The sequence below is a fragment of the Tachypleus tridentatus genome, chromosome 6, assembly GCF_004210375.1.
Source record: "Tachypleus tridentatus isolate NWPU-2018 chromosome 6, ASM421037v1, whole genome shotgun sequence".
In the NCBI taxonomy this organism is placed as follows: Eukaryota; Metazoa; Arthropoda; class Merostomata; order Xiphosura; family Limulidae; genus Tachypleus; species Tachypleus tridentatus.
Window position 1 is genome coordinate 44,668,933 of NC_134830.1, and position 21,519 is coordinate 44,690,451.

Sequence of the window (21,519 nt, forward strand, 5' to 3'; positions counted from 1 at the left end):
AGGAGTACATTTAATACGACATTTGTTCTCTGCACACTATGCTAATTTTCATGCACCATCACAGAGCTTAAAAGACAGTACTTTCATATTTTAATAAGTAAATTCAATTTTTTTCATGACCTTAGGTCATGCAACTACAGAGAAAGTGGTTAACGGACTGCCTTAAAACAAATTGCTCCGTTTTCAGGTGATTTCTGTAGTAAAAGTAGCAAAGATTACGATACTTAGTTCAAAAAATTCAATTAATATTTTACAAATCCGCGGATAACAATGAAGTAATATTATTAATAGTACACCACCTTTAAACAATGTTAAACATCTGCCACTTTTTGGTAAATTTACATTTTGTCTCGTTTCATATCCTCAAAAAAACGGCAAAGCTTTACATATAAACAATTTCAAATCACTTTCTAACAGCCATTTTTGTCTCGTTTTTCATATACATCAAAGTTGGCTACTGTTTTTAATACGAGGTAAAAAAAATATATTTTCTTTACGCAACTTTTACTGTTAATTTTCAGTACACAACAAAAACAAACCACTATACAGTAACATGCCTTCTTTTAAATAATCAAATGGCGTGTTTAAGTGTACTGTGCTTTCATCTACAATCACTTTTAATATACTTGTGAGCACGTAAACTAAACGCACGCAATTTCAAATGACACTAAATATTTCACGCGAAATATGAAACGTTTTAAATTCCCGTACAGCACAATTCAAATATGACAAATTATGAAAATTAATTTCAGTAAGTACTGGCGAAAAATGAAAAAAATATAATAACCGAACTTAAAACTTCATATATTTTACTCAAGTATAACATTTACCTCAAGTTTCTACAAGCAGGCATGTGCATTCTTCACACACTTCATATACATCTAGTTCGCTGACCTATTTGAACTTAGCAGTTTTACGCATAAAAACATGACTACTAGCAGTAGTTTAGACTGTACATTGCTTCTCTCCTAAACTGGTTACAGACAAAGACCTTATTATCTTTGCTGAGTCCAACAGCCGCCTCATCCAGTAAAGGTTAAAAAAGAAAACAAAACCTTTAGTTTCTGAAGACTGAGTTAGTAAATTACAGAGCGCCTTACCTGGGGCAGTTTTCAATGAGTCACTGTCCTGTGTTGACCCGGGCATGTCCCGTAATGACGACGGCCACTCGCCTGAAAACAACACGGACTCAAAATCCAAAGGTTCACTGTCAAAACCACAAGGCATACTTGAGATGACGGTACTCTCAGGAAATAGAGATAAGTTCGAGGTGGGAGGGTGGTTACTACAGAACGCTGGCAAAACTAAGGTCATCCTGTACTTGGCTCATCGGCCAAAGGTTCCACCTGGGAAAATAAAAACTATATATATTTCCACGATATATATTCAGACAGTTCAGTTTCTTAGTTAAGTAACGTCAATCGAGGCAATGGCACAGCTTCAACCAACAGCTTTCTATTAAAAAAAAAAAAGAAAAGAAAAAAGTCGATATCCCAAGTCCAGTCTCTATACCACCCTCGAGCCTCCCTGTTCAGCGTCTGACAGTTTCCACTGGTTGAGAGGCGACGCCGTGCTCAAGGCAGGGCATCAGCAGCGCCCTCTGTCATCCTGTGATACCTTTACACGCATATGCACATGTTGCGGAACGCTGCGTTAACTGCCGCAAAACTGGTAAAACAGTGCCATCTAGAGAATATTGTGAAGAAGGTGACCACCGATTTGATAGATCACCAGAGCTAACAGTGTAATAGCTTTAGGCTAGACTAAAATCCTGACCCACACGCTGATAGCCCAAAACCACAAGATTGTTGTGTTTGAAGTGTTATATTCGTCTACTAGCTGACCGATTGCGTCTGTTAGCCTACAGTCTTTACTTAAGGTTTTCTGTCTCCTGGACAATAAAATATACTCTCATCTCTTTTCAAACAATTTTATCATGTTACTTTTCCGTTTATCGTCTACGCTGAAACGTTTATTTTTAAAATATGGCTTCAACTGCTCAATAAAGTATCCTGTCAATACACGTCAAGAGTGAAAGTATTATAATGTCTCTTTAAATATAACATCGGAGATAACGCTTGCCAACTGGAACACCACGTATGCTGCGCTAATAAAAATAACACAAAGTTCCATAGAGCATACATAGGTTTATATTACTTTTGTTCTTTAAAATTCCTCAACATATATATATATATTTCTTGTCATTTAGCATCTATCTTGGATTTGATCTTAGCATCCCAATCTTTGGAAACGACTTAACGTGCTCACGTTACAGAGAATTGACCAATTTTATGTTTCACTGCAGAATATCAAAAACTGCAGTTACGTTTTTAAGTAACAAGAGTTAGACCACGCAATAAGAGTGAAAACAAATGTGGTTGGAACAAATGGGATTTGGTCGCATGAAAAGGCAAGAAAACTTGGAAGATCAAATTCTAAAGCACATGGATAGCTGAAATACTGAGTGTCAATTACATGGTTTCGAAATATTTTGTAATTTTACGTGTGAACATACTTTAGTTAGATTCAAAAAGAATAACGCGAAAACAAATGTTAGGTGAAAATAACAGAAACTTAGCTGAACGTAAACGAATTAATACAAGGTCGAAACTTGTGGACTCAATTACGGCAATCTTATACTCTGTAGTCATCACATGCAAGGACTTCGTGTAGATGTAGCGTGGGAGACCTTATGCAGTATCTCGGCTATAAACAAATGGTCCAATCAACCAGCTCGTGAATACAGACACGTGCTGACCTGATCCAGAAAAGCAAGTGATGTCAGAAGAAATGAAACAAAAGTGGTTGGTGTCTTGTCACACAAATCTTGACCACGTGGGAAAAAATAAATAAATTAGAAAGGTACTGTAGAATATACACGTACGCAGAAGTTATACATAATTTATTTACTGCTAATACGATGTAAAACTTCGCTCTTGTTATATTTTATGAAATAATAAAACACTTTAGCATGTTCGAAGCATAACCTTTCCTCTTATCCCCAAATAAAATACATTATAACAACTTAGCATCTTATCCAGAAACCTCTGATCAAATGTAAACTGGCTGTATATATCAGATTTAATATCAATTGTTTGTTTATTTTGAATTTCGCGCAAAGCTACTTGAGGGCTATCTGCGCTAGCCATCCCTAATTTAGCAATGTAAGACTAGAGGGAAGGCAGCTAGTCATCAACACCAACCGCCAACTCTTGAGCTATTTTTACTAACGAGTTGTGAGATTGACCGTAATATTATAACGCTCCCACAGCTGAAAGGACATGTTAGGTGAGACGGGGATTCGAACCCGCGACCCTCAGATTACGAGTCGAACGCCCTAACCCACCTGGCCATGCCGGGCCTTTACTAATGCTATAACTACTCTGAATTTTTTTTTCTAATGCTATATAAAAGGACACGTGTTGCCACGAGTAGACTAGATCTTCACTACAATCTTATATTTGTTTACTGTATTGCTCAAGCTGCTATAATATAAATACCTATTAAATAACGTTAGGTGACAAGTCGTACACTCCAGTGAAGCTGTGAGTGCTCATAAGCTTCTTACACGTTGGAAAACATCCGAGAATTCTGCTGTTATCAGAATTAAAAAAACTTTCTCAGAGAAAATTACCATAACTACGTTTCAAACCCAAGGTATTTAAACTCTGTATGCTACTTTCAGAGTCGTGCTCATGATTTATACTATCTCACCGAACCTCAACACGTTCTTTTGGCATAGCATCCTGTAAACTATGGCGCTGAAAATCTTTAATACTTTGTACTAACACTACTTGTTATTTTAATACGATTAATCACGAGGCATGTCTATTCCTAACTGATGTTGAATAAAGTTATAGTTAAATCTGTAAAGAAAGAGAACACTGACTGAACGTACAAACGTCATTAATAAACAAAGTCTAAACGACCACGTATTATTGCCTAGCTTGTTCAGGATCTAAGTCCAACAGTCAAATAATTACAAATATGCTAATACTGAATTTTCTTTGAAGATAACAAGTAGACAGCCCGTGTGTCACGTTACGCCACAACACGTAGACACCCCATGTGTCACGTTACGCTCATTATTAGTAGTTGTTTGTAGTTCTTTCCTCTTTCACACAACATTTACGACGCTACCAATCAGAAGAGCAAACTAGTTGTCTACAGAAAACATATCTATTAGGTTCTCTTAATTGTTTTTACACACACAAACATTGATACTTTGATTATCGTCACTTTTTTTTGCCAATTCTTCCTCTCGTTTTTCCTTCACACAAACAGGTTCTAAGTAGTTTTCAACCTTCAACTAAATACCAAGGTTACACAGGCAAGTGGTATTCTAAGGTTAAATAAACTAATGCTCTAAATATGGGATATTACAGTTATTAAACATCCCGATTGACACTTACGGCAAGGGAAATTTTTACTCATATATTCAGGTCACTAGAATGTCCTACATACCTCCAGGTCTCTGAACAACTTAGTCACCGTGACATACAACACGAGCCACAATTACCAGAGATGGTTTTACTTAAGAGGTAAAATATTAAAACCTCTGGGTCGTATAATTTACTAGATATTAAGAGCTAGAAAATGACGATTCATTCACGAGGGAATTAATACTGAAACCTACAGTTTGAGAGAAAGAAAACCCTTCAAGGTTAATATAACTGTTTCAATCTACTCGGAACGGTGCGTTAACAACTATATATAGTTCACACCGGATGACAGTTGACATAATACTAAACTAAAAAACGTTTCGGTTACTACCAGAAAACGAAACAGCCGTTGAGCTCAATATGGTTAACTGTCACTAAATAATCTTATTAAATCTACGACCTCGCTCACAATGCTAATTTGGTCGTGGTATAACCATCATGGTCTCTTAGGACGCTCACAACCAAACATTTAACAACAAACTAAACAACGATTCCAATAGTACTTTTTTTTTTTTTTTTAAGATGGTGACTCATTTAGAAACGATAACTTGCGTCGTTTGTTGACTGATTCAACCAGCAATGTTACAGAGTGAATAACCATGAACAAAGTGACTTGATAGATAAACACTGAAGAAACAGTTATACAGTAAATTATAGACCCAGAGTTGGATTTATATTGATATTCATAATGTTGATAACTTAACTATAGTAATGAATTAAGCTAACGGTTTCAAAGTTCTTAAGTTTCAATTTAATTTCTCCTAAAAATTATTTGTTTAAACTAGAAACGAATTTAAAATACAACAACAGAGAGGTAGTTAAGTATAGCTAATTATCTAACGTATTTTATTGGAACAAAAACTATTTGTATTAGAAAATAAACATGTAACACCTAAAATAAAGAAAAATGTTGAAATAACGTAAGAACGAAAAATAAAACAATGGAATTTTCACCACAGAAAACAACAAAAAAACCTAAAACGTTGCACGAGTATCGTGATAACACCATCACCATTGCTTAAGTTTAGTTAAATTATACGTAATTTAGAAACTAGGAATTTACTCTTAATATCCGTAAGCAGTCTATTATGATTTGCATGTTATATTTGAGTTCGATACACACAGCAACAATATCGGAGAATTATCTTAAGTTTCTTTTGTCGTCTTCAACTGAGAAGTAATTTACAGAGACTTCTCGTGAATACCTCTATACATACAGTCATTTCTTTCGTACCTTCCAGCACATACGTTCCGTTACAGTTCTCTATCTACGACACGATATATGCAGGTTCTGATTTACTGCTGTAACACCTCTACGGGCGATTAACACTTGTGTAATTATATCAATAGTGCTGATGCACCTAGCATGTTAGAAATGATTTTCAGTTCAGAGTTAAAATGTCCACTTCTGTACTTACACGCATGTTAGATGTAACATACTGAGTTGTTCATGGCGAAGGCCACGCTTGTTTCTATACATTTGATTCAAAACGACTCTTTTTACATCTTAATAAAAACTGTATAGAAGTTAGGGTGTAAAACTGAACCATTTTACTTACTAAAATTGCAAACCTTTTAAAAACTGAGATTTAGTGTGTTTTTTTAAATTCTATTTTACTCACCAATACCAATCATGAACACCTATTTGACATACGATTTATCTTGCATAAAAACACACAAGAAACGCATATGTTGAAGCCATTTGGCGCCACTGTATGTTGGACTTTAATTGAATCATTCAATAACGATTGAATTTGGGTCGAATTTCGCGCAAAGCTACACGAAAGCTATCCACGCTAGCCGTCTCTAATTTAGCAGTGAAAGACTAGAAGCAACTAGTCTTCACCACCCACTGCCATTTCTTGGGCTACTCTTATCAATGAATAGCAGGATTGATCGTCATACCATAACGCCCCCACAGCTTAAAGAGCGAGCACGTTTGGTAGGACGTAAATTCGAGTCCGCGACCATCAGATTAAGAGTCGAACGCCCCAACCACCTGGGCATGCTGGGCCGAACATCGCTGTGATTTGAAATTAAAGCCACTGAAAATAACTGATAACAAAGCAGAACTCGATCCGAAAACAAGTTGGACGTCGAATAAAATGAAATCTCATTGTTGAGAAGTTATCCTTATAGAGTGAAGTTATCCTAACAGAGTGAAGTTCACTGTCGTGAAAACCATCTTCTCTTCCGTGACGCTTAAAAAATATTCAACTTTCGTTGTCCTCTTATTATAACCGGAATAGCTTAAAGCATGCATGATCATACTTTTTCTTTTTGTGTAACAAATTGCACGCTCACGCGCCCAAACTGAGAGCCATCAACAACTTACTCATTCCGGGTTTCAAAACAATCAAAACGTTCTTCTGCAAGTGATCATCTGTAAGAATAAGCCACGCTAAAAATTACTTTTTTAAAATCAACTTTCAGTTTCCTAAATACAACAAACGTGTTACAAAATGTCTTAAGAACTATGATCAATTATTATGTAAAGTCGCCTACAACACTCGCGCTTGGGAAGACTTAAGACTTTCAGTGACATGCAGCAGACATTGTTTTATGCAACCAATAAACAAGGTCCTTTGATCAACACAAGCAGCCAATGAAACTATTGAATGATTTTATATTACTGACATAAGGTGGTTTTATTGTTGCGTGTGATTAATCAACTCTAAGCGCGCGCCATGCGCTACATCTTATACATATACACACACACATGTATATAAAGACGCACACATACATATAAACCGCGCTGTTTCCATTATGGGAGGGTAAGAAATCAATCAACGTGCTAGCACAAGTTTCTCCTCCACAAGAGATAGAGAAGTACGTCAGTTTTCGTGGTCCATTTGGCTGATTAAAAGCTATCACACGACACAACCTAATTACTACCCAGCACGCACAAGATACAGTTTGTGAAGTGTTCTTACACAGACTAGTGTTGTAAGTATATATCATGAACACCACATTGTTTCCAGTCAGACATTACTAGTTATTTCAAACACACTGGAATGGTAAGCGCTGTTGAGTTATAAGCTTTGGTTAAATGGTACACACGATAAAATAAAAACAAAAAAAACAGCGTCTGACGAAACGGCATGCAGATTATTATTGTTTCCCGAAAGGAAGGAATTTATCTATTAAAAAATAAAAAACATGAACCTTCGGAAAAAACAAAACAACCTTTTATCCATTATACATGCGAAATATCGTAATTGGATCGAGTTAAATGCCTGCTACTCTATTTCTTATTGGCAACAATGAACGAATTTTAAAATGCTCACTTTCCCATCAAAAGTTTGAAAGAACTCTCCCCAACTAAAACATAGTTACGGAGCTTTTAACTGAAGAGGGGAAGGGGAGAGTGAGATACATAAAGATCCAAACATGCGATTATATTAACGAAAGGTATATGATTATGTGGACCGACAGCGGGGGTTTGCCCCCCCCCACTAGTGCCGGCCCTAATAAGAATAAACTAGACTTCTACGTAATGAAGCTTTTAATTTAATTACACGTAGGTTCAAAGGTTCCTGCGTATAGACAATCGACCAACAACAATACTAAAACAACAATTATATGTTTTGTCCTCACACAAGATTCCACTCCCGAAATATCATTCCCAACTATTGAACGATAAGAAACTGATAAATGAAAAACTGCACTACATTCAAAATTATTGATAAATGAATAGTTATTCTTATCAACTGGTATCGTACCATAACACTTATATCCTGGTTGATGCACCAAAGTTCCAGCTACAAATTACAAAATCTTCACGGATAAGGTAAAATTTCATGATAATTAATATCTATTTTATTATAACGAATCGTACAGCTTGTAGCAAGTTAAGTTACAAAAAGTCAAAACGACAATGACTGACACCTACACGTTCTCGGAATTTAACTACTGTTAACATTTTTTTTAATGCATCTCATTTTGCTGATGGAAACTGACAGTGACAGCATTAATTTACTGTCATACTTCACAAATTTAACCACTAGCAAGTAAGGTTATTTATTCAAGATTAACTGGGTTATACACATTTTTTGTCTTTTAACTTTTACTGGCGTAAAAAACAGCAGTTCTGTTTGTTGATTTTTCACGCAAAGCTATACTAGGGACATATGCGCTAACCGTCTCTAATTTAGCTGGAATGGGCTAAATGGAACTGTCAACATCAACATCTTAGGCTATTCTTTACAAACCCACAGTGGTTTCTATTGTCACTGAAAGAGAAAGTATGTTCAGCTAAAGGTTTCGATCCCGCGTTTGCACATCGCGAATCGACAGCACGGTCTAGAGAAAGAGAGTGCGCGAAACAGATAGTCAGACACAGACACACGTGATTGTTTAATAAATCGACGTAAGCCCTCTCTTTGACTTCTAACAGCTGCCATTCTATTATTTTTTTAAGGTATTCCCGTGTTTTGTTTAACCCTTAAACAGCGGGAATGTTATATGTAACAGCATCAAATGGCCGCTGTTTAAGGGTTAACATTGTGTTAATATGTCTTAAATGTTTAACCAAGTTCAAGATAAAAAAGATGTGTCCACTTTAAATCACTTGTTGAAATATCTCCCTTTCCACAACGAAAAAAGTTTACTCCTATTTCCACATTATTTGGGTACAACACCTGCTCAATCCCAAGGTCACAATACGTTGCATTTCCGAGGCGCCAATTATCCAAGTAACTTAAGCAGGTGTTACTCGACAAAACTTATATATATTATAGTTATCCTGACAGTACTGTACTGTTCAAATAAAAGTTTAATACGTATCGCGTAACTTCTTGCAATTCATTCCTAGTAGTCTTAATACCAAACATACAAAGAATGTACTGTGAGGTGCGTTTAGCTTCACAACTTTTCATAAAATTCGTAGGTTCGAGGAAATTTTTGCTTTAAAAATCACCTGCGGGATACAAAATAATAGTTTCAGTTAGCAATTTCTTGTATACGAGTGCGTTTATATCTCGATCACGAAGTAGTCTTTGATCCGTGGACTGTAGAACAACATTTGTGTGTGGTGGTGGGGAAGAGGGGGATCGTGAGGTATGTTCTCAACGCTCCTCCTTCCTTTTGTTTGACAACCTGGGAAGAGCAGTGAAAGGGTGAATCACCGCGTAGCGTTTCAGCGCACGCTTCAACAATGTTCCTCTGTTGTAGACTTGAAGAGCAGCCAGCCATATGGGCGAACATTTATGCCCGAGAAGCAACAGTGAATTGCACACCTTCCGTTTAGTATAATTTTCACAAAGCCACCAATAGTATCTCTGATCCGAGAACAGCTGATCTTACATTTTCTATCGATTGTTAACGATGTCAAACGTAGCTTGAAATATGTTTGGTTTTATTTTTGATTCAATTCTCTACGATGACTAATTATCGACAACGTTTTTACATGTTTATATTGTGGACCGACTGGTACCGCAATAATTTATTTCAATAACATTGTAATGAAATGAAATGCACAAATTACCAAACCCCCAGTTTCATGAACTTTGTGGTGACCTTTATTATTTTTTTAAATTCTTTTTCATGTTCTAGCTTGACGACATACTAGTATAAAAGACCAACTACATTTCTGGTACTTAATCAAAATATTTGTTGTTGTTATCCAAAATGTAATACATTCCCAGGGCCTGGGGATTCCCACTTTTCTGTTTCTATTCTTCAAATGTCAAGGTACGTTATAGGTTTTTCAAAGAGAAGCCATATTACTTTTGGTGTAGAGATTAGAATAACATATCACGCTGCGAAGTATAAAAACGAAAGTCTTCTATTCGAACACAAATGATAACATATACCATTTAAAATATGGTACAATGATACCAAAATGAATATCCGAAAGTCACAGATGAACAAGGTGATGGTCGTTTCCCTCAAAAAAAGATATGTATTACTCCACTACTGTTCCGTGATGAATTATTATAGCATAAATAAACAATAAAAGGCCCGACATAGCCACGTGATTAGGGCACTCGATTCGCAATTTGAAGGTTGCAGGTTCGAATCTCCGTCTCACTAAACATGTTCGCCTTTTGAGCCCTGGTGATGTTATATGTGACGGTAAATCCAACTGTTCATTGGTAGCCCAAGAGTTGGCGGCGGTTGATGAATAGTAGCCATCCCTCTAGTCTTAAGACTTCTAAATTAGGGACAGCTAGAGTAGATAGCCTCTGCGCAGCTTTGCGCGAAATTAAAAAACAAACAAACAATAAAAAGTCCAAATCTTAAGAAACTGGTTTTAAGAATCCGTAATTCACACTGCCTGTTGAATACAAAACCTGTAATAAAACTCCACCTGTCGTGTTAACTTAACCTGTCGCAAAATTTCTATTGCTGCCACACTGGTTTCTAATTAAGAAAAATACTACACTATTGAATATCTGTGCTCATTACGGGTATTGAAACCCGGTTTCTGGTGTTATCAGTCTGCAGACTTACCGCTGTGCCTTTGGGAGTATTTCTGTCACTGATCCACCCAGTTTTTATAACATTGACACCGTACGTTCATGCAGACAAAATACTCAGTCTGAATGTCGAGAGATGCATCATGATCGTTCTTTTGTTTAACACGAATATCTCTTTTTTTTTTTTATACTTTTGTAGCAACACAAGAGAGTAAGAAACGTTCGTTTGTTCCGATAATACGAAATGTCATGCTATGTTATCTTAACATTTTTAAGTTTTTGGAAGCATTAGATTTGTTTTTATAAAACTATCTGTTAAAATAATACACTCCGTTACAAACCAACTGTTGGATTCCAGTGTTATTTAAAAATATTTATGCTTATTAACAAACTTAACAAATAACTGTTTTAACCCTGTTGATAGACCTGGAAATAGAAAATTCCAGAAATCAAATGGTTACTTCTATGGCCTGAGGTTTAACTTCTCTGTCAATTGAAAATGCTTGATTTACAATCACGTATTTGTCAGCAGTTTTGATTTCAAACTATAAATTTTGGTCAAGAGAATGGTTTAAATAATAATACAATCTGGGTATTATTCCTACCGTTTCGCATAAAGACAATATACAACTTATACTTGTGTTCTTTTACAATCTGGGTATTACTTTTCACATTATTTTTACTTCTATGGCCTGAGGTTTAACTTCTCTGTGTGCTTGACAATCACGTTAAACATTCTTACTATTCAACTACAATACAAAGTTGCTTCTCTTGTAATAATTACACCCAGTAACCATCACCTCACGTGCATTTCTGTTCCGTTCATTTCTAGTTACCTTTCTGGGAACAAGCACTTATTAACACAACCAACTGCTTTCGATCTCCACGGAACTTACAGCCCACGCAGCTAGAGAAAGGAAAAAAAAAAAAGAGAGAGAGAGATAAATTCGGCCTCCACTATATATCTACTGCACGTGATTTCTAACATCACGTGGCTGGGAAATACGGAGGTAGTTCCCCTCAGTTATATTTCAACTGTTATGTACGAGCAGACGCCCCAGTCAAGGGGTTTTTATTTGGCAACATTTAAGTTATACGTGTATTTACTCCTTCCTTTCACATTTACAAATAAGGTAATTTCTTTTTATGATTTTTGACGTATCATGCATGTACTTAGCCACATAACTAGACGCTCCCTCTCGAAGCATTTCGTGAACTTCAGAAACGTAGGCGACTAAAACTATCTACAACGTTTAGAAGAACTTCAATGTGGAGCTCATTGGTGTCGTTCTTGTCTGTAATAAATTGTGGCCACACTACGGTTGGATCGATTTTCTTCCAGCCATGCTAGGTGATGAAGTTAGCATCTATACTCGTATACAGCTGGTAATTTATCAAGTTTGTTTTTTTAACAGCTTAATAACACAGTTTGAAAGCATAAAAAAACAAGCGATAATGGTTTAGAAGTATCAATAAAATATTCATTGATTCATTTTTCCCACTAAGTAAAAAACAAACGAACATCTAATTCGGAAATTTCTCCGTTAACAGAATTAGTTGATGCATGGAAAATAAAATGGGTCAATATGAGTGAAATGGAACATCTTCTAATTACGTGTAGTCCATAAATATAAACTATTCACCTGAAGAAAGTGTGTCATGCGGTCAGTGTTTCTGTCATCAGGACATGTACCATTACATGAAATCTAAATTCTCGGTCACGAGCCAATTTATAGATTTATGTATGTTACAAGTGTATTAATATTCAGTTGATTTTCGCGTAACAATTAACATCTCCATAACATAACTAGCTGTTTAGTTAATATTGGCAAGTAGGTTAAATACTCAAACCTGGACTATTATCACTCACTTTTAAGGCTGAATAAAGTATACAAACCTAAGGTATTTAACCTTTCAACAGGTTCACCTACATATTTTTCAAAGGATAACATGTTTCACTATATAAAAAAATATATATAAAAAACAAAACTGATTATTTGTAAGGATATTATAAGTGGACAACAGGATCTTAGTGATTTAAGACGTTTTGGCCTTTAATTACAACTTTTTTACGTTAATGAGAATTTTTCGTAGAATAATAAATAATTCTACAACAATGTAATGATGCTAAAACAACAATGTAATGATGCTAGAAAATGAAACAAATGGAAATTAAATTAATACAGCTACTTTCCATTGTTCTGTTACTCTACATGTCAGTACAATAAAGAGTAAGCAATGCATGTTTTAAGCAGGAGACAAAATTTACTGGTATGTATAATTAGTCATTGGATCAGCTTTACACCATACAGATTTGAGATGGATTCATACGTCATTATCACAAGACTACGTACACACCAGCCAAGTCAAACAAATTGCTAGGTTTGTATCATACATACGAGGCTAACCATTCAAGAATGAGTGATTGTTTTCTATTATAATGGTAGGATTTGAAACAATCTCTTCCAAGTTTCTATTTTCAGAATGAGTGAATGTTTTTATTATAATCATGGGATTTGAAACAATCTCTGCCTAAATTCTATTGTCAGTATTTCCCCAAGAATAAATTTTCAGTGAAATGAAGACGCAAAGATGGGCAGTTTGTTTTTGTTTTTTGAATTACGAAGGCTATCTGCGCTAGCCGTCCATAATTTAGCAGTGTAAGACAAGAGGAAAGACAGCTGGTCATCACCACCCACCGCCAACTCTTGGGCTACTCTTACCAGCGAATAGTGGGGATTGACCGTCACATTATAACGCCCCACACAGCTGAAAGGGCGAGCATATTTAGTGCGACGGAGATTCGAACACGCGACCCTAAGATTACGAGTCGAACGCCTTAACCCACCTGACCATGCCGGGTCAAGATGGACAGAGCGATTATGATCAGTATCACTTAGCAATGAAACATATTTAAAGTAAATTTTTCGCCTAAAACATTCAGCAACTAGAAACAGTAGTTTCACAAATTAAGTATTATATTTCTCATCACAAAATTATGTATAATTAAGGAACACGAGCATCAAATAACTTATGCACAAACTGAATATTTACGGGTAGCGTGAAAACAGTTTGTTGCTGGATGATAGGTTTGCGCGCGCGCGTAAGTGTATCTATATTCTCTAACTATGAAAAGTTTATTCTCTGTCACTCTTTCAAGAACGCTTTCACGCTCCTTTTATGGTAATGCTGAAGATTATAAATCGTTGCTCAACAACACAACTATCATTTTATTGTCCGTAGCCCAACATGGTGTTAATGTTAAATGCCCAATATTTGTGTTGATTTGTTAGAAAAGTTTTTTTTTTTTATAACTTCGGTGATATAACAACAAAACGGTTTAATTCGGAAGTTTTAGGGCACTAAGTTGTAACCAAAAACAAAATAATACTTACCAAAAGTGTCTCAGCTATGTCTTACGTTACATTTATGTATAAGGTCTAATTCTTGAATTAGACAACAAACAGACCTACTATTATTTGTAACGTTATGGAGCCATCACTGTCTAAAAAGTTTTAAGTGGTGAATAAATGTTAATTAATAAATATTATTTTGGTATTTTAACACATGTATTACCTAATTGGCCTTAAACATAAAAAATAAACGTTTATTGGTACCAAACATGCTTACTGTTACCTGTTCTAAAATACGGTGAAAAGGCCCAAAAGTGCAAAACAAGTCTCTTTCAGAGTGCACGTGCATTTTTGTTCACGATAACATTTTTCTGTGTAGTTTTTACTAAAAATGTGATGAATAAATAATTACTTCGAGACTGATCACATAAGTGAAGAGTACGTGTATTTTAAAGGTACAAATTAATTTTAGTTAAATTCCATAATTTTCATAAATCATTTAATAATGATTTAATTTCCGACGTGTTTTTATACTAATAGATACACACGCATGAAATACGAATGTACTTCCTGTATCGCGTTGCTGGCTTATTGTATGATTAACTGTACTTACCTCCTGTGAGAAATACTGAGATTTAAGTCATTCTGTAAACTGATCTCGTCACTGGGATCTCACGAGCAGGTGTGATAGGCCTACAGCAACGGCGATACCCGTTGTTTGTGCTAGTTATTATGGTTCCTAACGTACAAATATCAACCAACAGTTTATACGAAGACAAACGTCGCCAAAAGGAAACGCTTGACAACTGCTACTACTAGATGTCGGACCACACGTCACACACAGGAAACGGAAGCAAGAACTCCTGCCCTTGTTGTGAAGGCGCAACACACACACACAAAAAAAAATGTGTTTACTGTTACATCAGTGGTCAGTTAACTGTAAATTTTTCATCAGCTGTCAGTATTTATTTATACCAGATATCAAACAGATGTCTGTCTAGAAAAAATTACAGTTATGATAAAACAAAAATATTCGGGTCGTATACTAACTCATGGAAGTACTCATAAAGCCAGCATAAAATATTACAATGGCCAGAGGGGAAGCTAAAGAACAATCAAGTTCCCCTTCGGCGTTCCTAAATGATTGTTATCATTGTAGTATCAGCAAAGCAGCGAGGTTAAATCAAGCGAATAGCTAGTTCTTTCTGCGCGTAATAAAATTAAACATACAGTCTAAACTGCTGTCATTGGTTTATATGTTTAAACAATGCATTTTGTCTCTCGTCTGACTTTGATACACCTATCGGTATCAATGTGAACTACTAGAAAGTAAATAAAACCACTCTGAAGGAGCAACATTAATATTTGGCCTAACACTGAGCGTAGCACTTACAGTATAAAAAGCCAGTAGTATGTCATCACAACATTACAGCAACATCGCTCGTGCCGCTGGTATCCAAATATTTCACAAATGCGCGCGTCAGTTATTTTTAAATCTTGGGTTTCACGATTGGCAACGCTGAAAATCCTTCTTTGGGAAATTCTTCTGTATTGATTCTCCTTGTCTTGTTATATAGTTAATGTGTTCAAAATTTGTAGTTGATACTGGAGGGATTTAAATTTTTGATAAAAAATTTAGAAAAGGATCCCCTGTACTCTTAGATATACAGAAAACTTTTTTGAGCCAACGTTTTACCTTTGTGGCTTTATCGGGGTTAACATACACAACTGTCTGATACAAAACTACTTGTAATTTAGCAACTATTCTAATATCAATCAGTTGTGTATGCTAACCCTGATGAAGCCGCAAATGAGAAATGTTGGTTAAAATAAAATAGTTTATATATCTAGAATATAGATATTTTTCTAACTTATCAAGATTTTAGTTAATGTGTTCTGATGAATGTATATACGTAAATACATATATACATACGTATACTCTTTTAAACTCTTCCCATCTTTCAAAAGTATAATTTCTGTATTAAAATACTTCTCTCTCAAGAGCTCAGCGATTTGACCTTTTACATTAGTTTAGTAGAGCTGATATTCAAGAAATGTTGCAGCTAAACTTCCATGGTTTCATAGATTGTTACGTTATTTTGTCTGTTTATACAGCTACGCTTTTCTCTCACTGTCACGTGGTAATACGCGCTAGGTTGCACAGATTCGTGTTATGCATTGTTATACTCCCAGATAACAGCTTTCAGATCAGTAGCATACGACTACGTCATTGTTTCACTTGTATATACATAGGAAGGTGCCTAATTCACCTGGAACTGCTTGCTCATTTTAGAAAATAGGCTAAAATCACACAACCAATCGTGGACACAAGTACCGAAGGCTTGATACTATATGAAGTCAATAATATACGAATAAAATGTTCGATAGCAGTGATTTTGGGTCAGTTAATGTAGTCAAGATATAGTAACAGGTTATTTTCAGATCTCTGTGACAATATTATATATTTCTAGTTTATACTTTTCTTCCTTTCAACTTTCGTCACACCAAACATGCTCGCCCTTTCAGCTGTGAGGGCGTTATAATTTTACCGTCAATCCCATTATTCGTTGGTAAAAGACTAGCCCAAGAGTTGGCGGTGGGGGGTGATGACTAGCGCAGATAGCCCTCGAGTAGCTTTGCGCGAAATTCGAAACAAACCAAACCTTTCAACTTTCTTGAATTTTGCTTACATTTTGAATTCCTAGTTCAGCTGTCTATATACCAAGGCATCTTGCAGCTGTGCGAGATATTTAAATACTTTGGGATCTTCCCTGTAAATTTATACACCAATATCACCTTTTATCCACGTAACACACCACTGTAAAACATTGAAAAACTGAATAAAATAATAGTTGTTAAATAGAAACAATACATACGTTTATTTATCTGCAATACTGCTATTGACAAGAGCATCTACATTAGTTCATACAGTACTACTTTGACCTATGAACTTTATACTTGTTTTCACATTAGGGGTTATAACTTCCTCTAGTCGACTGCTAATGTAGAAGCTTTGAGTTTCAAAGCCTGCTTTTATGGTATCACTAAAAATAACTGAAATCCACAACTTTACACTGTGCAATAACTGGTGTTATTATGTTGTTGGTTTTTATTTCTGTCTATTACTAAGTTCACTCTTATAAAAGTTTTGTATCTGATTTCCCGCCTGCAACACGTGAGTGAATGTTTCTTTCTCCCACGGTACAACATGTAATCGTACTTAAGTACATAACCCATCCCAGAAGCATGACCAAGTTCAGTGACACCACGTGCCATTCCTATGCCCATGTTCTTACCCCTTCCTTCCGTTTTTCGGAGATATGCTCTATCCCCTCCCCATGCTAGACATGCATAAGATAATTACGACCACCATCTGCCCCTGCTGCTATTGTTCGGGCGTCAGGTGAGCTTGTCCAGCCCCCTGTTTGTTTTTTGCTGCTTCGAGTGATGTGTTTGTGAGGAAAGTTTAATTGTATAGACATGAAAATATCGCATACAAAGTTCAGCAGTTATGGGCTGGTAATACACAACGAAGTGGAATTTATTTTTTTTAGTTACAAATCGCTAGAACCCAATTAATTATATCCTCATACAAGGTATTTAATCTTTGATAAACAGTTACAAATAAACACAGCTTTTAACTGCTGGTTGAATAGAACAGTACATACACAACATCGCACGTCAGTAAGTCAAATACGATGATAAGTTGAACATGAAGTTAGTTTTGGTGGTAGTGAATTCTATACGGGTTGCTTGGGATGTGTATCAATGGATTCACACCTACAGAACACACATTTAGTTTCCTCAACCACATTAACTCAATACACCCCAACATTAAGTTCACCTGTGAACATGAAAAAAAAAAACTAACCACAAAGCATTTCTTAACCTCAAGATCACTAGAACCGATACACAATTCAAAACAGAAATCCACAGAAAAATCACCCATACTGGATTATACATTCCATGGGACTCACTCAGCACATGAAACAAAACAAAAGCTCAACATATTAAGAAACCAAATAAACACAGCCACAAAACTATGTTCACCCTATAAAATTAACGATGAAATTAACAAAATAAAACAACACTTCATCATCAACAAATTTCCTCAACAAACCATGGAAAAAATTATACACACACACCTAGATCAACAAAGAAACAAATAACAATAAATCCCAAGATACAACAAACAAAAAACCTTACACTGCTGCATACCATATACTTCCGACATCAGCGAAAAATAACTAACATTTGGAAACAAAAACTTGTAACAAAACAACATTCCAGAAAACATCAAATTTATTTAAAAACCAGTTACAAAACTAAAGCCCATACTATGTAAAAACTACACTAACAAACTCAACACCAACATAATTTATAAAATACAATGCAACAACTGCCACGAATTCTATCTTGGAGAAGCAAGCAGAAAAATGAAAACTAGATTCAAAGAACAACAACAACAAAAAAAAAAAAACACCTTCGCACGTTTTTCAACACTGCAAATCAAATAAACACAAGATAACCATAGAAAACACCCAGTAACTAAGTAGGAAAACAAACATAAACAAACGCAAAATCAAAGCCCAATTTATACAACAACTAAAATCAAAACTAGACCAATATATACCTAAACTAATTAATAACCTAACATCCAACTGCAACGCCCCCTATAATCCCGCACCCGTTTATTCTCTCCTAAGACGTGTGTCCGGCAACGGTCAGTTGCAAATTCTCTCGTTGTTAACCTGAAGATGACCTAGGAAGGTCGAAACACTGTTCTCTGCTTTATTAGTAAAAGTGTTAATACCCATACCAGCTATTCTGAGATACATTTTTATTTCAAGTGGGTTTCTCGTCATCAAGAAAATATTTTTATCGACGTAATTTAGAAGGAGAAGTATGTGTTCTATTCCAACTGTGGATTTCCAACATCATAAACCTCTACGAGTGTTTAGAACAAAATATTAGATATATCGTTCTTCGTTGTTATTTTCTTTTTAAACATTTCACCTAATTTTGCAACTGTAAAGTCTGAGATCGCTTTAACATGTGCGAGTTCTAAGTACTGAGAAATAAGATCCTAGAACTTGAAATATTGGAAGTTTGCGCACACGCTGCCTCAGTCGTGATGAAGGGATATTTTTGTTCTGGCGGAAGGCCAGTATTCCGGAAAGAAAAAAAATTGTTTAGTAATAAACATGTGCAAGTTCAGGTGATTAATAAGAAAATAGGTATAAACAACAATTATCGTGCTACAAATTAACTTGGAGTTTCAATGGAGCTGTTAATTTTGTTATGAAAGTTAAATAATAACGAGATGTCACTTGCATTCAATGTCATTTTCTGTTGTTTGTGTCGAATGTATCTGTTAATTTACTTTTACCACATTCTAGAAAAACTCGTAAGTTACTCTTTAAACTTTAACCGAAAAACGAAAGAAAAAAAACCACGACACGACTTACGCAGTTAACTGCACATTACATTCGCAAAATGCATTTTATCATCCTAATCTACCCGTAAGATTAATCGAGTGACAATCGTTATATTGTGAAATGTACCGATTTTCCGTATTTGGGCTAGTGTGGAGAAACCTGAGAGCTAAAATAACGCTAAAGCTTAGGTTTCATACTTGCGGCTGGTAAAGCAGAGATAACCCATTGTGCAATTTTGTCTTTAACAAGCAAACAAAACTTTTGCTTAGAATTAAAGGATTGTTATATTTCTCACAGACTGTCCTCTAAAATCTTTTAGATTGTTGTTGTTGTGGAATTAAAGTTTTTGTTTTACAGTTGCATCTCTGAAACATATACTTAGTTATCAGTAAGGTACTGCTTCCACGTACGATCAACAACTGAACTGATAACTGTCAACGGGCTTGCGACGACATCTAGCGGTTACATTCAACATTCAGAAATTCTTCTCCATCAGTTCGAGACATAATTTGAAATAGTTTTCAACCCGCAGATATGTCGCTGGGAAAAGCTGATTTTAAACTTCAACAATATACTGCAATATTATGAGAAACTTCTAAAACGTCGTGTTGTCTTTCCTTCTATCTCTCTTTTTCTTTATTAAATAAACAATGCAATTCTGTACCCCTGTTAACACATTGTAATTAAAACTTTAGATACCAGCGAGTATTCATATGTTTCATAGTTAAACTACAGTTGTTCAGAAATAACAGTACCATCAAAACACGTTGTGTTTGAGTGTTGCGCCATCTGGTATAAAAATTCTTCCTGCTGAAACAAATTGCTTCCATACGATATTTTGGTACAAATATTGTTAATTTTATTTTTTTTCACAATTCCATAAAAAATATTTTTGTAAGTACTTTTAATGTGACTTTAATTATAAAAGGTTTTTTTTTCTAATTATTTACATTAAAAAATAAGAAGCCTACTTATTAATACCTTACGACGATACCGTTATACTAAAGAACTGTTTTCTTTCTTTTTTTCGTTGTTATTGTTTGGGTTAGATTGTCTGACATCAAGTACAGAATATAAAACTTTTTAACACCACATTTCTGGAAAGTAATAATATAGAACATATTTTCTCTGACAGAAACACCTTCCATTGGACAGTTTATTAACAGCCATCACATATAGATATGCATTAAAGGTTTAAATAGTACTGAACATTTCATAACTGTACAAAATAGAAACTTGGCTCGAGGTATTTTCTTTCTAGAACGCTACTGTATACGTAACTTCCGGTATTTCAGGATGCAACACAGACGCTAAGTCACACAGAAAGAAAAGGATGCAGGTTCAGAGAATCGTATATTTCCTTGTAATATTATAGTTAGGCCTATTAACAAACAATAAAATACGACATCTCTAAGAAAAACGGCTTGACGTATAAAAATGCACACGTGCAATTCCATACAAATGTAATATTATTGTTGCATATAAAGAAATAATATTACTGCCAAACTGTCTGTATTAGGTAGAGTATAATATTACGTTGTAACAAAGTTTTATAAATTAGAAATAGTAATTCTTGCTTAGCGTATTTGTTGAAGTCAACCAACCTTTTAAGTGTTTAAATGTTGATTAAGTTTTCTACCTATCTTGTTTCATTCATTAGGTTTGTCTTTTGCATCTGGTGGCAAATTATAATAAAACAATTTGTATTATTACACTAATAACAAAATGGCTTAACAATAACAGTACACGCTTCTACAATTTTTATCTTACAACTTCGAACTTAACCACTCTAACTATAGTGGTGGGACTAGTATGGTATGTTTTACTGTTTTGATTCTAGATCACAAAAAATACAACTGTGGGCATT

At 35.2% G+C, this 21,519-nt stretch overlaps 1 protein-coding gene and 1 long non-coding RNA gene across 5 annotated transcripts in view; one reads left to right on the plus strand and one right to left on the minus strand.

Annotated features, from left to right (window-relative positions):
* The window catches only part of LOC143252367 (uncharacterized), a 90,431-nt gene that overhangs the window by 49,498 nt on the left and 19,414 nt on the right, over nt 1–21,519 (plus strand). The window contains exon 3 of one of the 2 annotated variants that reach the window (XR_013028957.1): nt 11,694–12,572. The exons of the other annotated variant lie outside the window; for it this stretch is intronic. This is a non-coding gene — a long non-coding RNA (uncharacterized LOC143252367). Of the gene's footprint in view, nt 1–11,693; nt 12,573–21,519 lie in introns of those variants that run through there. 2 annotated transcript variants of the gene reach the window in all.
* Nucleotides 1–21,519, minus strand: part of LOC143252366 (uncharacterized) — a 30,355-nt gene that overhangs the window by 7,640 nt on the left and 1,196 nt on the right. The window contains exons 1-2 of one of the 3 annotated variants that reach the window (XM_076504367.1): nt 14,828–15,007; nt 1,101–1,346 (exon numbers count right to left, since the gene is read on the minus strand). In XM_076504367.1, coding sequence (XP_076360482.1) covers nt 1,101–1,314 — 214 coding nt within the window. In that variant the 5' untranslated portion in view covers nt 1,315–1,346; nt 14,828–15,007. Of the gene's footprint in view, nt 1–1,100; nt 2,827–14,827; nt 15,008–21,519 lie in introns of those variants that run through there. The other 2 variants (XM_076504368.1, XM_076504366.1) reach the window with 2 other exon arrangements.